The 19465-nt window shown below is 45.3% G+C and overlaps 1 protein-coding gene across 1 annotated transcript in view; it reads right to left on the bottom strand.

The window, feature by feature from the left end:
* CSRP1 (cysteine and glycine rich protein 1) overlaps positions 1-19465 on the bottom strand; it is a 182043-nt gene that overhangs the window by 45534 nt on the left and 117044 nt on the right. Inside the window, exon 4 of the mRNA XM_069756471.1 lies at positions 6080-6209. Within this exon, the coding sequence (XP_069612572.1) occupies positions 6080-6209 (130 nt within the window). The remainder of the gene's footprint in view (positions 1-6079; positions 6210-19465) is intronic.

Genomic DNA, 19465 nt, shown 5'->3' with positions numbered 1-19465 from the left:
GAGATAACTCTACTAGTCCATCTATCAGGGACAAACAGTTTCTCCGTAGGACAACGGTCAGGTCTATCAGCCTGAAACTTTTGCAGCACACGCCGCAAATCAGGGGAAATGGCAGACAAAATTACCCCTTCTTTAAGAATACCCGCCGGCTCCGGAACACCCGGAGAGTCAGGCACAAAACTCCTTGACCGGGCGTCAGCCTTCACATTCTTAGATCCCGGAAGGTATGAAACCACAAAATCAAAACGGGAGAAAAAGAGCGACCATCGAGCCTGTCTAGGATTCAACCGTTTGGCAGACTCGATATAAGTCAAATTCTTGTGATCCGTCAAGACCACCACACGATGTTTAGCTCCTTCAAGCCAATGTCGCCACTCATCGAACGCCCACTTCATGGCCAACAACTCCCGATTGCCCACATAATAATTGCGCTCAGCAGGCGAGAATTTCCTAGAAAAGAAGGCAAAGGGTTTCATCACCGGGCCATCAGAACTTCTTTGCGACAAAACAGCCCCTGCTCCAATTTCAGAAGCATCAACCTCAACCTGAAAAGGGAGCGAAACATCTAGCTGACAACACAGGGGCAGAAGCAAAACGACAATTCAACTCCTGAAAAGCCTCTACAGCTGCAGAGGACCAATTGACCACATCAGCACCTTTCTTAGTCAAATCAGTCAACAATTTAGCAATACTGGAAAAATTAGCGATGAAGCGGCGATAAAAATTAGCAAAGCCCAGGAACTTCTGTAAGCTCTTCACAGATGTCGGCTGAGTCCAATCGTAAATGGCCTGGACTTTAACAGGGTCCATCTCGATAGTAGAAGGGGAAAAAATGAAACCCAAAAATGAAACCTTCTGAACTCCAAAGAGACACTTTGACCCCTTCACAAACAAGGAATTCGCACGAAGGACCTGGAACACCATTCTGACCTGCTTCACATGAGACTCCCAATCATCCGAAAAGACCAAAATGTCATCCAAATATACAATCATGAATCTATCCAGGTACTCTCGAAAGATGTCATGCATAAAGGACTGAAACACAGATGGAGCATTAGAAAGCCCGAATGGCATAACCAGGTACTCAAAATGGCCCTCGGGCGTATTAAATGCCGTTTTCCATTCATCACCCTGTTTAATTCGCACAAGATTATACGCACCACGAAGATCTATCTTGGTGAACCAACTAGCCCCCTTAATCCGAGCAAATAAATCAGACAGCAGCGGCAAAGGATACTGAAATTTGACTGTGATCTTACTAAGAAGGCGGTAATCAATACAAGGTCTCAAAGAACCATCCTTCTTGGCCACAAAGAAGAACCCTGCTCCCAATGGTGACGACGACGGACGAATATGACCCTTCTCCAAGGATTCCTTTATATAACTCCGCATAGCGGCGTGCTCTGGCACAGATAAATTAAACAGACGGCCCTTAGGAAACTTACCACCAGGAATTAAATTAATAGCACAGTCGCAATCCCTATGAGGAGGTAGGGCACCAGATTTGGGCTCTTCAAATACATCCCGGTAATCTGATAAAAACTCAGGGACTTCAGAAGGAGTAGATGGCGAAATTGACAGCAATGGAACATCACCATGTACCCCCTGACAACCCCAGCTGGACACAGACATAGATTTCCAATCCAACACTGGATTATGGACCTGTAGCCATGGCAACCCCAAAACGACCACATCATGCAGATTATGCAACACCAAAAAGCGAATATCCTCCTGATGTGCAGGAGCCATGCACATGGTCAATTGAGTCCAGTACTGAGGCTTATTCTTGGCCAAAGGCGTAGCATCAATTCCTCTCAATGGAATAGGATACTGCTAGGGCTCCAAGAAAAAACCACAGCGCCTGGCAAACTCCAAGTCCATCAAATTCAGGGCAGCGCCTGAATCCACAAATGCCATTACAGAATAGGACGACAGAGAGCAAATCAGAGTAACGGACAAAAGAAATTTAGACTGTACCGTACCAATGGTGGCAGACCTAGCGAACCGCTTAGTGCGCTTAGGACAATCGGAGATAGCATGAGTGGATTCACCACAGTAAAAACACAGCCCATTCCGACGTCTGTGTTCTTGCCGTTCAGCTCTGGTCAAAGTCCTATCACACTGCATAGGCTCAGGCCTATGCTCAGAGGATACCGCCATATGGTGCACAGCTTTGCGCTCACGCATGCGCCGATCAATCTGAATGGCCAAAGACATAGACTCATTCAGACCAGCAGGCGTGGGAAATCCCACCATGACATCCTTAAGGGCTTCAGAAAGACCCTTTCTGAAAATTGCCGCCAGGGCACATTCATACCACTGAGTAAGCACAGACCACTTTCTAAACTTCTGACAGTACATCCTGACCCTGACACAAAGCCAGCAAGATTTTCTCTGCCTGATCCACTGAATTTGGTTCATCATAAAGCAATCCAAGCGCCAGAAAAAACGCATCAACATCACGCAATGCAGGATCTCCTGGCGCAAGGGAAAATGCCCAGTCTTGAGGGTCACCACGTAACAAAGAAATAATGATTTTTACCTGTTGAACGGGGTCACCAGAGGAGCGGGGTTTCAAAGCTAGAAACAGTTTACAATTATTTTTGAAATTCAAGAACCTAGATCTATCCCCAGAAAATAAGTCAGGAATAGAAATTCTAGGCTCTAACATAGGATTCTGAACCACAAAATCTTGAATGTTTTGCACCCTTGCAGTGAGATGATCCAAACAAGAGGACAGACCTTGAATGTCCATATCTACACCTGTGTCCTGAACCACCCAAAGGTCTAGGGGAAAAGAAAGACAAAACACAGTGCAAAGAAAAAAAAATGGTCTCAGAAGTTCTCTTATCCCTCTATTGAGATGCATTAATACTTTTGGCCAGCTGTACTGTTATGACCTGGTGGTTAGGAGCACCCGGAATGACCCGATAATTAAACCTCATACAGGACGAGCTCTGGGATGTGGGAGCTCTGCTGACCGCAAACCCTAATCCTATCACACACACTAGAAATAGCCGTGGAGCGCTCCTGACCAGACCTAGGCGCCTCGTCACAGCCTAAGAACTATCTAGCCCTAGAGATAGAAAATAAAGCCTACCTTGCCTCGGAGAAATTCCCCAAAGGTAAAGGAAGCCCCCCACATATATTGACTGTGAGTAAGATGAAAGTCACAAACGCAGAAATGAAACAGGTTTCAGCAAAGGGAGGCCAGACTTACTAAATAGACAGAGGATAGGAAAGGTAACTTTGTGATCAGCACAAAAACCTACAAAAACCACGCAGAGTGTGCAAAAAAAGACCTCCGCACCGACTCACGGTGCGGAGGGGCCACTCTGCATCCCAGAGCTTCCAGCTAGCAAGACAAAATCATGAAAACCAGCTGGACAAGAAAACAGAACAAAATAAGACTATAAGGAACTTAGCTTCTGCAGGAGAAGGCAGGTCACCAGAGAGATCCAGGAGCGAACTGAACAAATGCAAAAACATTGACAGCTGGCATGGAGTAACGATCTGAGAGGAGTTAAATAGAGCAGCCAACCAAAGGATAAACCACGTCCCCTGTGTAAGGAACCTCAGAAGCAGCAGCTTCACTCAAAGCCACCAGAGGGAGCCTATAGACAGAACTCGCTGAAGTACCATTCACGACCACAGGAGGGAGTTCGACAACAGAATTCACAACAGGGGACGCAGGATGGGTGCAGCACATGACAGGATGAGGGCGCAGGATGGAGCAGCACATGACAGGATGAGGGCGCAGGATGGAGCAGCACATACCAGGATGGAGACCATATACCAATATAAATGCTCGCCACCCTGGCGTAGAACGGGTTCAATAGCTAGTACAAATATAGTCACACAAACAACAGAGGTAAACATCAGGGAGTGGAAGATTAGGAAGAAACAAGTAGGAGATGGAGGGGATTAGTACACAACCAAAACCTCATAACAGTCTCATATATATCCACCAAATGCCTTCTCAAACAACAACAAATCACCATCTCCTAAACTATGCAGCAATGATGCTACTCTGGCAATGAGTACTAGCCAGGCCCCAGAATATATAGGAGAGGGGAGTGGCTAACAGTGAACAGCTGAGATCCCCAGATCTACGTCCTTCTAAAGAACCTAATAACTGTAAGATACAATATTGTTCTGCTCCAGGAAGACACCCAGGCCTCTCTTGAACCCCTCGACTGAGTTCGCCATCACAACCTCCTCAGGCGAGGAATTCCAGATTCTCACTGCCCTGAATAAAATCCTCTTCTATGTTGGTGGAAAAACCTTCTCACCTCCAGATGCAGAGAATGCCCTCTTGCGTCTCTCACCTTCCTTGGTATAAACAGATCCTCGGCGAGATATTTGTATTGTCCCCTTATATACTTATACATGGTTATTAGATTGCCCCTCAGTCGTCTTTTTTCTAGACAAAATAATCCTAATTTCGCTAATCTATCTGGATATTGTAGTTCCCCCATCCCGTTTATTAATTTTGTTGCTCTCCTATGTACTCTTGTTCCATTATATTCTCCCTGAGCACTGGTGCCCAAAACTGTACACAGTACTCCATGTGCGGTCTAACCAGGGATTTGTACAGAGGCAGTATAATGCTCTCATCATGTGTTTCCAGACCTCTTTTAATGCACCTCATGATCCTGTTTGCCTTTGCAGCCGCTGCCTGGCACTGGCTGTTCCAGGTAAGTTTATCATTAACTAGAATCCCCCCAAGTCCTCCATGTCAGATTTACCCAGTGGTTTCCCGTTCAGTGCGTAATGGCGATATTGATTCCTTCTGTAAGGACTTGGACTGTACATCTGTTTCTGTCTGCTGTTGCCCTCAGTTCTGTTACTTTTGCCCTTATCTAAGATGGAGTCACTGGCCTCACAGGGGGCCATCTTGTTTCCTGTCAGATTTTCCTTGTTCCTGTCTGTGGTGTATTTAAGGGAGCTCTGTATAGATACTCATTGCTTGAGTATCTTGTTCCTGACTTGTGATCAAGCTGGAAGAACTGCTGTCTTGCTGGTTTATTCGTTACTTTGGGATACCCGTCTGTTTCCGGATCTATGTGTCTTCGCCGTAAGACTTGTTTCTCTGGATCTGTGCTGCACTAATCTCTGCTGCTGGACTGCTCCTTGCTAGGAGGCCTGCTCTGGTCTCCAGGTCTCTGACCTGACATACTTGGACTTCCACGGTCTGTACACGTGCTTACTGCCTATTCAGCTCTGTCTGCTACTAGCCTGCTGTGTCATAGCTGTTTACCTGCATACCATCATAAATATTCTTGAACTCGTAACCTGTTGTCTCTTGGCCTCTTTTCTGACCCATGATACTGATCTCCACTGCATTTATTACACCTTCTTCCTATGTGTATAACCTTACATTTATCATTGTTAAACCTCATCTGCCACCACTCGGCCCAAGTTTCCAACTTATCCAGATCCATCTGTACCAGAATACTATCTTCTCTTGTATTGACTTCTTTACATAGTTTTGTATCATCTGCAAATATCAATATTTTACTATGCAAACCTTCTACCAGATCGTTAATAAATATATTGAAGAGAATAGGTCTCAACACCGAACCCCAGTCACAGCGACCCAGTTAGAGAATATACCATTTAAAACCACCCTCTGCTTTCTATCACTAAGTCAGTTACTTACCTATTTACACACATTTTCCCCCAGACCCAGCATTCTCATTTTGTGTACCAACCTCTTGTGCGGCACGGTATCAAACGCTTTGGAAAAATCGAGATATACCACGTCCAATGACTCACCGTGGTCCAGCCTATAGCTTACCTCTTCATAAAAACTGATTAGATTGGTTTGACAGCAGCGAATCCTCATAAATCCATGCTGATATGGAGTTAAACAGTTATTCTCATTGAGGTAATCCAGAATAACATCCCTCAGAACCCCTTCAAATATGAGCTTCTAAGTACTTCAAATCAGTGAAGGAGTAGGAGAAATCGGATGCCGCTGTCTTTTCAGCTCCTCTCTCATGCGTTAATCCCGTGACACAGTATTTATCTAAAGGTTTTACTAAAGCAGCAAGAGCTGACTTTTAGTTGTACTTACATTTCCTCCTCCGATAACTTTTTCGGCAGCATACACAGACTTCGAGCAACGTGGACAAACATCAGCATGTGACGCTTTCTGAGCAAACTTAGAAGCATTTGGGTTGTTCGTCGGCTGGAAACTGGAAGCCCTGAAAAATTTACCAAATTTAAGTATTGAAATAAAGTAAAATTCCATTAATATAAAAGAATTTGAAGAGGACCTTTCACCAGTTTTAGCATGCTAAACTGGCCACATAGTACAATAGTGGCTGGAGTTCAGTAGCTGCAGAGATCAGGCCTTAGACCAGAGCTGGCTATCATTACATCTAACAGGAGAAAGTATGTCCTAATCTTCTTGGGACATATTATTTTTTCCCCTGCATGATACCTCACGCGTATGATTGGTGAATGCTGTGCATAGGACAAAGTATACGCCCTCAGATAAAAATTTATTCTAACATCGCCTTGGACTTATAATAAATTATAACATAAATTTTACAATCTAATATCTCTGCAACAGAGATGAGAAAAAAAAATGATGATTAAGGGGTTTTCCAGGTTTAACAATTTTTACTTCACAAAACAAGAAAATGAGCCTCTCTGCTGCTGCCCTTAGTGTTCCTTGATAAGGCTGCAAAATGTCAAAACTGATACATGTGACCACTACAGGCTCAGATTTCATGCAGTAGACCACTGAGCCCAGTAATTTTCTGCAACAGTCACAAGCCCAGGTCTTCCACTTGTCTCTTTGTTTACACTCCAAGAGGAAAAGGAGGAGTTAGTTAGTGGCCGCAGCATTGACCATTGTGTCACCATTGACATGTGATTTGTTTATTTTGGAACATATGACTTATATGTCTCATCATAACTAAGCTTTTATTGTTTATTTTGCCCTCCTTAATATTTGTTTTACATATACAAGTAATAAAAACATATCAAAAATAAAAAAAATTGCTATAAAAATGTTTGAAAGGGATGTCCCAGCTGTTTCATGTATGGCACATTAGCACCTATAAATATGATACACAACTGTAAAATAATTTAAACATTTTTTTATTGAATCTCAGAAACTCAAATACATGAAGGGAGAAAAAAATAAAGGGGAAGGCAAAATCAGGTAGAAAAATTTTGCAGGGAGGTGGGGGTAAATATGCACCAAACAATTACAATAACACCAATGATAACCAAAAATTATCCATACATAATTGATGATAGTAACAAATAGTAATCAATGAATATTATAATATAACAAAAAATTTATTCATCATGTAGGAACAATAAAACAATTTAAGGTGCAGAGTAATAAAAAATAAATAAATGGTAGACAATCAGATGCTGAAGCATAAAATACTCCCAACAATAAAATAACAATAAATAAATAAGGCTGGCGTGTACTGAAATAAAATATTTCCCTTTGGTAGCGACCCACAATGTCAAGGGAACTCAAAGCAAAGCAGTGCAATCAGTGAAAAGTGCCAATGCGTAATAGAAAGTGCATATGCAGGAAAATAAGCAGCAGAATACTGACCAGTAGTGAGACCCCACAGCAGACCAGACCTGCCCGACACCTGAGATTTGATGGTGACTGCACCGCCGTGTCACGCTGAGGATTGCCAGGCCTTTTGGCTCCACTTGGCTCTGTGTTACTTCACACAGGCTGAAGCTTTGCAGAGCCTCCTGCTCAGCAAGTTTGCAAACCAAGAATGACACACCCATCCCTTTACTGCAGGGTTTTTACAAGGAACCTGTGGCCATTTGTAAGACGTGGTCGGGAGAAAGCGGACAGCACCACTACCATCCCATAGTCCACTCCTTTTAACAGGTCAGTTAGGGGTGCTGATCTCCCCGCAAAAATGGGTATAAACCAGAGGTAGAACCCAATGTTGTTGAGGAACACCCTTACCTGTTTGGTACTTAACGGTTTGGGCCAGTTTTGGATGGCATCAATCTTATTTATTTGGGGTTTGATAACCTCGTGTCCAATCACATAACCTAAGTACCGGGCTTCCGTGAGTCCTATCGCACATTTCTTTGGGTTCGCTGTTAACCCTGTGATTCGGAGAGACTCCAGCACTGCTTGTACCTGGGACAGGCGGGTATTCCAGCCAGCACTAAAGATGACTGTCGTCTACCGATGAGTATTTATGATGAGGTTCTAACACTATGTCCATCAGGCTCTGGAATGTGGCCGGAGCCTCATGTAATCTGAAAGGCAAGATGACATAGTGATAGAGACCCTCTGGTGTTATAAAAGTGGTCTCTTCTTTCGCCGATTCTTTCACTGGGACCTGTCAGCAACCTTTGGTGAGATCAAGCGTGGTGAAGTACTGGGCCTCCCCCAGTCTCTCAATTAGCTCTTCCACCTGGGGCATTGATAGAGGTCAAATTTTGACACCTCATTTAATTTTCTGAAGTCATTACAAAATCGTAATGACTCATCTGGCTTTGGAATTAGCACAATTGGCTAGCCTACTCACTCCGGGACTCCTTGATGATTCCCAACTGAAGCATTTACTTCACTTTGGTGGCGATGGCTTGCCTCTGGGCTTCTGGTACTCGGCATAGTATCATCCATACCCTTACATGGGGCTTGGTGACAATGTCTTGCTGGATCACCGAGGTCCACCCCAGCAGCTCTGAGAATACATCCATATTCTGCTGCACCAGAACCCGAGTCTTCCGTAGCTGCTGTTTGCTGAGAGTCATTTATTTTAACCTTACCCCGGGTGCAACTTTGGGCGAGGCTAGAGGGTTCCCTGTTGGTACAACTGTAGTCACCTCTATGACCAAATATTCCTGATCCTTCAAGGCTTTTAACAGGTTTACATGGTACAGTTGTTCCGGGTTGGTACATTCTATAATTTATTTCTGCCACCTTCCCCTGTATCTAATATGGCCCTTGCCACTTGGCCATGAGTTTACTCTCTGTGGTGGGTAATATTATCAACACCCAGTCCCCTTCTTTAAGGGACCTGACCGTGGCCCTTTTATTATATGTGCAGCTCTGCGCAGCCTGGGCATCCATTAGATGCTCTTTTACTATGGGCCTGACTGCCGCAGTACGGTTCTGCATGCTTGCCACAGGCTCGATCACACTTCGATGCAGCATTGGCTCCTGTTCCCACGTCTCCTTAGCCACATTGAGCAGTCCTCTCGGATGCCTGCCATACAATAGCTCAAATGATGAAAAACCTGTGGACTCCTGTGGTACCTCGCAAATAGCGAACATTAGATAGGGTAATAAAATGTCCCAGTTTCTCCCCTCCTTGGAGACCACCTTTTAAGTATGGATTTAAGGGTCTTATTAAATCTCTACTAACCCATCGGTTTGTGGGTGGTACACGGTCGTGCGTAGCTGTTTGATCCATAGCAGCTTACATAGCTCCTTGGTCACCTTAGACATAAAAAGAGTCCCCTGATCTGTGAGGATCTCCTTTGATAGCTGAAGGCAACAAACCATGGCAAATAGCTTGCGTGCTATTAGTTTTGCCGAGGTGTGACAGAGAGGTATCGTCATTGGGTACCGTGGCATAGTCCACTTTGACCAAAATATGCTGATGGCCATGGGTGGATTTCATTATGGGTCCCACCAAATCCATTGCTATCCACTCAAATGGTACCTCTATGATGGGCAGAGGTACCAATAGACTCTGGTAGGTCGCGATGGATGAGATTAGTGGACACTCTGGACACGTGTCTCAGTGCCTCTGGACCTCCGCTGCAGTGTGCGCTCCTGCGTCTTTTTGGTCCCCAAGTGCCCTCCCAGCAGGTGGGTGTGAGCCATTTCGAGCACCGCCTGACAGTAGCATTGGGGCACTGTCAGTTGTTCCACCACCTCATCCCTGATTCTATACACCCTGTATAACAACTCCTGGTGTATAGCTATGTGGGGATAAACTGCCTCAGCACCCGGGTGCTTGGCCACTCCATTTATCTCTATCACCCTTTCTCGTGCCTGGGCCAGAGTGGATTCCTGGTAATTTCTAGGGCATTTCTGAAGGCAAGGAACAAGGATCGCTTTCAATTATTACAACCACACTAGCGTTGTACCTCCAAACCGCTTAGCATCCTTATCACCTACAATAATCAGTGGTAAGATGTTCGGGGTATTCTGTCCAAGTATTGGGGTATCCTACTCAATGAACCAAAATTAACACCTCATAATGCATTACAGGGTGCCTTGTGGCCAGAAAGGTGAAGTGTCTTAAGCAGAGATGTCAAACTGCATTCCTCGAGGGCTGCAAACAGGTCATGTTTTCAGGATTTCCTTAGTATTGCACAGGTGATGGAATCATTCTGTGCAGGTGAATAAATTATCACCTGTGCAACACAAGGAAATCCTGAAAACACGACCTGTTTGCAGCCCTCGAGGAATGCAGTTTGACACCTCTGGTCTTAAGGACAATCTCAGCCAGAGCCACTTTACATGGTCTACACAAAAACTCAATAGGGGGTTTCGTCTATGTGGCACTTTTCACTGTGGAGGCTGTAATATTTGCCCTTTTATTATTGGATCTAACAGGATTTCGTTATCTATTTTTCCCTTTCAGATTAAGTCTAAAACCTACTTCAACTGCAAATCTAGAAATTTGGTCTACACCTTGATTTGTGGATGTCCAAAGATCTACGTGGGACAGACCATGCACGAATTGAGAAAGAGGATACAACATTTCTCTAATATCACAAAAGCTAAGAAAGATAAGGACAAAAGGTAAAACCTTGACCCCAGTGGCAGCACACTTCTTATGCCAGCATGGTGGCAGCACAACTGGGGCCAGAATCTTGGGTTTGGATTCTATACGGACGCATATTAGAGGTGGCAATGTCACACTTGAATTATTGAAATGTGAGTCCAAATGGATTTATAATTCACGCAGTTTGACACCTTCAGGATTGATCGAAGATCTATTATTTACAGGTTTTTATAAGTAGCTGTAATATTGACCTGAATTTTAAAGTTCTCTTTGTTCTGTTTTTTCATACTAGATAAAAGAAGCAAGATATGAGAGACTATACTCCACATGAATCTTCTATGACCTTTTTGACCTTGTCTTTTCTAGATGCGACACTCTTATTCCTTCATGTCCACCATCTGATCAGCACATTGCAAAAAAATAGGCCTGGTAGTGTTATGGACGTTTGTTTGATCCTGTCGTTAATTTTGTGTCATACATCATGATTTGAGCGACAAATCTTAAAATGGTTGTGGCCCTTTTTATTTTTATTTTGAGGCCTATCTGTGGTTTTTGTGATCAGCATACCAAAAATAGTGTCATTTTTGGTCTATAGTATTGTTTTTGATTGTTTGGAGACCACTTGACTGCTCCCTCACATTTGTGAATATCTTGATATCATTGCTAAATGAGAACGATTCCTTACTATTGCTTGGATTTATTTATATTTGGCCATCATCAATACCTTACTCTGTACCTTCAGGTTTATTGGCATTTGTCCAAATTCACCATCTTGTCTCATTGAAATGAGATTCTGGAGCTTTGCAGTCATTCGGATGTTTCCCTGTATGGGACATACTTTAGGGCACATGCCAATCCGTGCCCATCTTCTCAATATCTGGTTCATTAGTTTGGCGGACTTATTGATTGATTTTTTTAATAAATATTTATATTGTATAACACATTTACTGCTGATTTAATTTTCTATTGAAATGTTCTATTTATTCAGCTTTTGAATTTTTTTCTATTTTTTTTTTAACGCCATTCACGTTACATTTACATTAGGCTGCTATGGTTCAATCGAGCACTGGTATCCTTTTGGTTGGGTTTATTATTGATACCCCGGCCTCGAGTGACATCTCTCACGTTTGTGCAACAGAGATATTACAAATAATTATGGTTTATCATTGAGTACTTTAACAATAAATTATACTTTTGGTACATCTTTTACTAAATTCTGACATGTGTGTCTACATGCTATCTGCTCTATGCCTATTGTGCCTGTGTATTGCCTATTTATTTATATCCAGTGCTGTGGTGCAGACGGGCTGGGCGTACATAGAGACTCTGCGCATTAACCCGCAGTCCATAGGTTCAGCTGTCAGGGGGCAGTTGGCAGCCACATGTCCGGGCCCTTGGCATCACCAACACCTTATAGCAGCTGCACTACTGGACCTCGGGGCCAGTTTAGGGGAAACAGGACTTTTGCCACCCTCGCTCTCAGTACAGGCTTGGATCTGATTAGCCCAAACAGAGGGTTGTAGACTTTTCCCCGGCCCCTGGCCTGTGGTGCCCGATGTGACAGCCAAAGTGGAGCAGTGTCCTCTATAAAGCCTTGAGTGGCCGTATACCGATCAACTAGTCCAATCACCTGGTCCAGAGTGCCTGGGTTGCCTTGCCTCACCCAACGCTGTATGGCTGCTGACAGAGCTCTCACCAACCAGTCAACACCACCCTCTCTACCATCTGGAACTGGGTTAAAGTCTCAGGCTGAAGACATTTTTTTACCAGCTGCAACAAGTCATAGGCCTGAGACCTGGCAGGGTGAGACTCAGCAAAGGACCACCCCTTGGGCCCTCAGATATGTATTAACCCCCAGTCAGGCAAGGATCTCACCTCTTAGTTTCTCATAGTCTAGGGCATCCTCCCGACTGAGGTCCAAGTAGGCCTTCTGGGCATCTCCCATCAGGAAGGGGGCCACCACTTCAGGCTCTCCCTCTCTGCTGTGCATTCAAACATGGTGAGGAAAGCCTCCAAATCATTCTCAGGACTTATCTTCCTCAGCTCTGACAGGACTTTTTACTGTGCCTCTGAACAGAAAGTGGTTGCTGGTGTGGACGACTCTCGCAGAGCCACGATCTGCTGCATCAGCAGGTGTTTTGTCTACTGCTGCTGCTGCTGCTATAACTGAAGCTGCTGCTGCTGCTCCTGCTGCAGTTGCTAAGTCAGGACCAACTGTTACAAAAGCTCCTCCATTTTGTCGGCAAGTTTGTGCTGTAGCATTGCAGGCTTAATCACTGGCATGCAGCATGCTTTGGAGTATGCCTCAGTTCACATTACCGGCATTCTCAAACCATATGTAGTGCAGCGGGGTTAGTGCAGTGTGACAGACAGGCAGTGACCACAGGAAAGTTCAAAACAAATGTCTTTAAATGTCCAAAGAAACAACTGGAAAATAAAAGTTATCCTCCGGATCGCAGCCGGGAAACAAGACAGCCAGTAACCGAGACCGGTTGCCGTGGGTGACTGCACCACCATGTCATGCTGAGGGGTGCCAGGCCTTTTGGCACTACTTGGCTCTTTGCTACATCACACAGGTTGAAGCTTTGCAGAGCCACCTGCTCTGCAAGTTTGCAAACCAAAACTGACACACCCAACCCTTTGCTGCAGGGTTTTACAATGAACCTGTGGCCATAGGCCACTTGTAAGAAATGGCCAGGAGACTCTAAATGTGCTCTAAATTTTGCTCAAAATTTTTGGCGAGAGGTTATCCTGGGAAAGATTTTCTTATAGGAGAGGTACACCTGTGCGTCAAATTATGTTGTGTATATGATTGTGTGCCCTTGTGGGCTCACCTATGTGGGCGAGACAACCATGGAGGTTAGGGCCCGCATTAGTAAGTACAAGAGTACTGTTAGGACGGGTTTAACGGAATTACCGGTACCAAAACATTTCCTTGAAGATAAACACTCAGTGAATCAGTTGAGGTTTAGGGTTATTGATAGTGTTCCATTACTTAGGAGGGGGGGGGGGGAGATAGACTGCAGTTACTTAAAAAGAAGGAATTAAGATGGATCTATATGTTGGGATCCCTACAACCTAGGGGCCTAAACATAGATTTTAATTAATATTATTATTATTTATTGTTATAGCGCCATTTATTCCATGGCGCTTTAGATGTAAGGAGGGGTATACATAATAAAAACAAGTACAATAATCTTAAACAATACAAGTCATAACTGGTACAGGAGGAGAGAGGACCCTGCCTGCGAAGGCTCACAATCTACAAGGGATGGATGAGAATACAGTAGGCGAGGGTAGAGCTGGTCATGCAGCGATTTGGTCAATCGGTGGTTACTGCAGGTTATATGCTTGTCGGAAGAGGTGGGTCTTCAGGCTCTTTTTGAAGGTTTCGATGGTAGGTGAGAGTCTGATATGTTGTAGTAGAGAGTTCCAGAGTAGGGGTGATGCGTGAGAGAAATCTTGTATGCGATTGTGGGAAGAGGAGATAAGAGGGGAGTAGAGAAGGAGGTCTTGTGAGGATCGGAGGTTGCGTGCAGGAAAGTACCGGGAGATGAGGTCACAGATGTATGGAGGAGAAAGGTTGTGGATGGTTTTGTATGTCATGGTTAGGGTTTTGTACTGGAGTCTCTGGGTAATGGGGAGCCAGTGAAGGGATTGACAGAGGGGAGAAGCTGGGGAATAGCGGGGGGACAGGGGGATTAGTCGGGCAGCAGAGTTTAGAATAGATTGGAGGGGTGCAAGAGTGTTCGAGGGGAGGCCACAGAGCAGGAGGTTGCAGTAGTCAAGGCGAGAGATGATGAGGGCATGGACTAGGGTTTTTGCAGATTCTTGGTTGAGGAATGAACGGATTTGTGAAATATTTTTGAGTTGAAGTCGCAGGAAGTGGAAAGGGCTTGGATATGTGGTTTGAAGGAGAGATCAGCGTCAAGGATTACCCCGAGGCAGCGAGCTTCTGGGACTGGGGAGAGTGGGCAGCAATTTACTGTAATGGATAGGTTCGTTGGGGGGGGGGGGGGTGTCACGTGAGATGGAGGACAGATGATGAATTCTGTTTTGTCCATGTTAAATTTCAGAATTCTAGCGGTGAAGAAGGATGAAATAGTGGACAGACATTGAAGGATTCTGGTTAGTAGGGAGGTGATATCTGGTCCAGAGATGTAGATCTGTGTGTCATCAGCACAGAGATGATACTGAAAGCCATGAGATTCTATGAGTTGTCCCAGGCCAAAGGTGCAAATGGAGAAGAGCAGGGGCCCTAGGACTGAACCTTATGGGACTCCGACAGATATGGGGCGAGGTGAGGAGGTGGTGGGTGAGTGGGAGATGCTGAATGTCCGGTCTGTTAGGTACGATGAGATCCAGGATAGGGCCAAGTCTGTGATGCCAAGGGATGAAAGGGTCGGTAATAATAGGGAATGGTCCACTGTATCAAAGGCTGCCGACAGGTCCAGGAGGAGGAGGAGGAGGACAGAATAGTGTCACTTGCTCTTGGCAGTTAAGAGGTCTGTTATGAACTGGTGATTCAGAACCACAATGGACCTAGTGGTTAAGAGCGACCTGATAGTTACTAACATAGGACGAGCTCTGAGACGTGGAAACTCTGCTGACCGCAATCCCTAATCCTATCATACCACACAAGAGGTAGCCGTGGAGCGCTCCTGATCAGACCTAGGCGCCTCGGGCACAGCCTGAGAAACTAGCTAGCCCTGAAGATAGAAAAATAAGCCTACCTTGCCTCAGAGAAATTCCCCAAAGGAAAAGGCAGCCCCCCACATATAATAACTGTGAGTAAAGATGAAAATACAAACACAGAGATGAAATAGATTTTAGCAAAGTGAGGCCAGACTTACTGAATAGACCGAGGATAGGAAAGATAGCTTTGCGGTCAGCACAAAAACCTACAAACAACCACGCAGAGGGCGCAAAAAGACCCTCCGCACCGACTAACGGTACGGAGGTACTCCCTCTGCGTCTCAGAGCTTCCAGCAAGCAAGAAAAACCAATATAGCAAGCTGGACAGAAAATATAGCAAACAAAAGTAACACAAGCAAAACTTAGCTTATGCAGGGCATACAGGCCACAAGAACGATCCAGGAGAGAGCAAGACCAATACTGGAACATTGACTGGAGGCCAGGAACAAAGAACTAGGTGGAGTTAAATAGAGCAGCACCTAACGACTTAACCTCGTCACCTGAGGAAGGAAACTCAGAAGCCGCAGCCCCACTCACATCCACCAGAGGAAACTCATAGACAGAACCAGCCGAAGTACCACTCATGACCACAGGAGGGAGCTTGACCACAGAATTCACAACAGAGGTCATTGGTGACCTTAGTAAGGGCAGTTTCAGTGGAGTGGTGTGACCGGAAGGCAGATTGTAAGCGGTCAAAGAGGGAGCAAGAAGAGAGATGGGGGGACAGTTCAAGGTAGACGTGTTGTTCCAGTAGCTTGGAGGCATAGGGGAGAAGTGATATAGGGCGATAGCTAGATACAGAGGATGGGTCAAGAGAGTGCTTTTTGAGGATAGGTGTGATGGAAACATGTTTAAAGCTTGAGGGGAAAACACCAGTTGTTAGTGATAGGTTGAAGAGATGGGTTAGGGTTGAGATGAAGACTGTGGTGAGGTTTGGGATGAAGTGGGATGGGTGTTGTGAATTCTGTTATCGAACTCCCTCCTGTGGTCATGAATGGTACTTCGGCGAGTTCTGTCCATGGACTCCCTCTGTTGGCTGTAAGTGGTGCTGCTGCTTCTGAGGTTCCTTCCACAGGTGACAGAGTTTATTCGTTGGCTGGCTGCTCTATTTAACTCCACTCAGATCGTTACTCCATGCCAGCTGTCAATGTTCTTGTACTGGTTCAGTTCGCTCTTGGATCTTTCTGGTGACCTGTCTACTCCAGCAGAAGCTAAGTCCCTGCTAGTTATTATTTGTTCATTGTTTTCTGGTCCAGCTTGCTATCATGATTTTGTTTTGCTAGCTGGAAGCTCTGGGATGCAGAGTGGCACCTCCGCACCGTGAGTCGGTGCGGAGGTCTTTTTGCACACTCTGCGTGGTCTTTTTGTAGTTTTTTGTGCTGACCACAAAGATACCTTTCCTATCCTCAGTCTGTTTAGTAAGTCTGGCCTCCCTTTGCTGAAACCTGTTTCATTTCTGTGTTTGTGACTTCATCTTTACTCACAGTCAATATATGTGGGGGGCTGCCTTTTCCTTTGGGGAATTTCTCTGAGGCAATGTAGGCTTTATTTTCTATTTCTAGGGCTAGTTAGCTCTTAGGCTGTGAAGAGGCGTCTAGGCCGTGTTAGGTACGCTCCACGGCTATTTCTAGTTGTGTGATAGGATTAGGGGTTGCGGTCAGCAGAGTTCCCACTTCCCAGAGCTTGTCTTGTGTGAGTTTAACCATCTGGTCGTTCCTGGTGCTCCTAACCACCAGGTCCATAACAGATGGGATCGGGTCAAGTGCACAGGTGGTGAGATGTGATTTTGAGAGTAGAGTGGAGAGTCGATCTTCTGAAATGGTGGAGAAGTTGGTTTTGGAGGTGGAGGGCTGGGAAGTCGGGATAAAGGGCTCTGGGGGTGATTGACCAAAACTGTCTCTGATGTTATCAATCTTCTGCTTGAAAAATGAGGCAAAGTCTTCAGCTGAGATGAGTGGGGAGGGAGGAGGTGCTGGGGGATGGAGGAGACAATTGAAGGTGTTGAATAACCTACTTAGGGTTGTGAGACAGGGAGGATATGAGAGATGAGAAGTAGGTTTGTATATCTGTAGCGAGTGTGGTCTTGAAAGTAGTGAGGGATTGTTTGAATGCGATGAAGTGCTCATTGGAGTGCGGTCTTTTCCATCTGCGCTCAGCAGCCCTGGAAGCTCGCCTCAGTTCTTTGGTCAGGCTGGTGTGCCAGGGCTGTCTGTTGATTTTGCGAGCTTTGGTATGTGTAAGTGGGGCAGCAGATTCCAAAGCTGCAGCTATTGTGGTGTTATATAGAGCGGCAGCGTCATCCGCATTGTGTAAGGAACTTATATCTGTGAGAGGGAGTAGGGATTCAGAGAATGAGTGTAGGTCAAGGTGTTTAAGATTTCTGCGAGGGTGTGAAAGTTTGTGGGGTGGGGATTGTAGACATAAAGTGGAGAGGGAAGAGAATGTGAGAAGGTTGTGGTCAGAGAGAGGAAGAGGTGAGTTAGAGAGGTTAGATAGGGAGCAGAGGCGGGTGAAGATGAGGTCCAGTGTGTGGCCATCATTGTGGGTGGCTGTAGAAGACCATTGAGTGAGGCCGAAGGAGGAAGTGAGAGATAGAAGTTTAGTGGCAGCTGAGAGGGAAGTGTCAATAGGGATGTTGAAGTCGCCCATGATGATAATAGGGATGTCCGCGGGAAGGAAATGAAGTAGCCAGGTGGTGAAGTGGTCAAAGAAGGTGGTGGCTGGCCCTGGGGGGCGGTAGATGACAGCTAGTTGGAGGTTGGAGGGGGAGTAGATGCGCACAGAGTGCACCTCAAAGGAAGGGAGGGTAACAGAGGTTGGCAGTGGGATTGGGGTGAAGGAGCAGGTATCTGACAGGAGAAAACCAACTCCTCCGCCATGTTTGCTGCTGGGGCGGGGGGTGTGAGATAGGTGGAAGCCACCATACGAAAGTGCAGCAGGAGAGGCTGTGTCAGAAGGGGTGAGCCAGGTTTCGGTGATGGCGAGGAAGGAAAGTTGGGTAGTAACAAAAAGATCATGGATGTAGGAAAGCTTGTTGCAGACTGAACGAGCGTTCCACAGAGCTCCTTTTAGTGGGACTGGGGAAGCGGGGGCTGGGTGAATGGGTATAAGGTTAGAGAGGTTACGGAAGGTTGTGATAGAGCGTGAATGGGAGGTAGAAATGACTGTGGGAATGTGGTGAGGAGGACCAGGATTTGGAGAGATATCACCAGCAGTGAGAAGGAGCAGAGAAAGTGTTAGCAGTTGGGGGCAGGAAAGGGTATGAGAGGCTGTCTGTGTTTGGAGACAGAGGATTGTATGTTAAGGAATAGTTTTGAGGAGGAGGTGAGGTGGATGGGGAGGATTGAAGAAGAGATGAACAGTTCTTTACTAGGAATAGGGATTAGGTGATTTTGCAGAAAGTGAAGAATTATAGGGGTGAAAGTGAAAACAAACAGAAACATTGTTTTCAGTGACTGGCCAGTTACCTTCAGTTCCCTTCGGGTTCAATTCTGGTTTTAATTCTAAAATTAATCTTCACACTTCTAGGACACACTTATAGGAATTACACTGCAGACTAAAGTCATTGCAGACTTTTGCTATGCAATATATGTACAACTAAGTGCATTCAGGTGTGAAGCAGAGGGGAGTGGTCTCTGCTCATCTTCGTCAGAGAATTAAGGGTGGACCAGATGCATACAATCAAGCATTGAGTAAACAAGCTCATAAATAACACAGGGTAAGCTGGGGTTAGCTGAAATGCATACCATGTGGAAGCTAGGAGCAGAGGGAAGTCTATGTGCAAAGCTGGGTGATGTACTATGTGCACTTCATAGACGGAGAGCAGGAGAGCTGGGTGGATGAACATACCATGTGAAAGCTAGGAGCAGAGGGAAGTCTATGTGCAAAGCTGGGTGATGTACTATGTGCATTTTAATTTACAGACCTGTGTTTTCTAGAATTACTTTTTCATGATCTGGGTAGTGTACATTGGTGGTTGTTTTTATTTGATTTTAAGTATCTCTTCCGCTGTTTGG

This window comes from Ranitomeya imitator, chromosome 3, assembly GCF_032444005.1.
Source record: "Ranitomeya imitator isolate aRanImi1 chromosome 3, aRanImi1.pri, whole genome shotgun sequence".
Taxonomy (NCBI): domain Eukaryota; kingdom Metazoa; phylum Chordata; class Amphibia; order Anura; family Dendrobatidae; genus Ranitomeya; species Ranitomeya imitator.
Note: the sequence above shows the minus strand (reverse complement) of the source record. Positions and strands in the feature narration are given on the sequence as shown.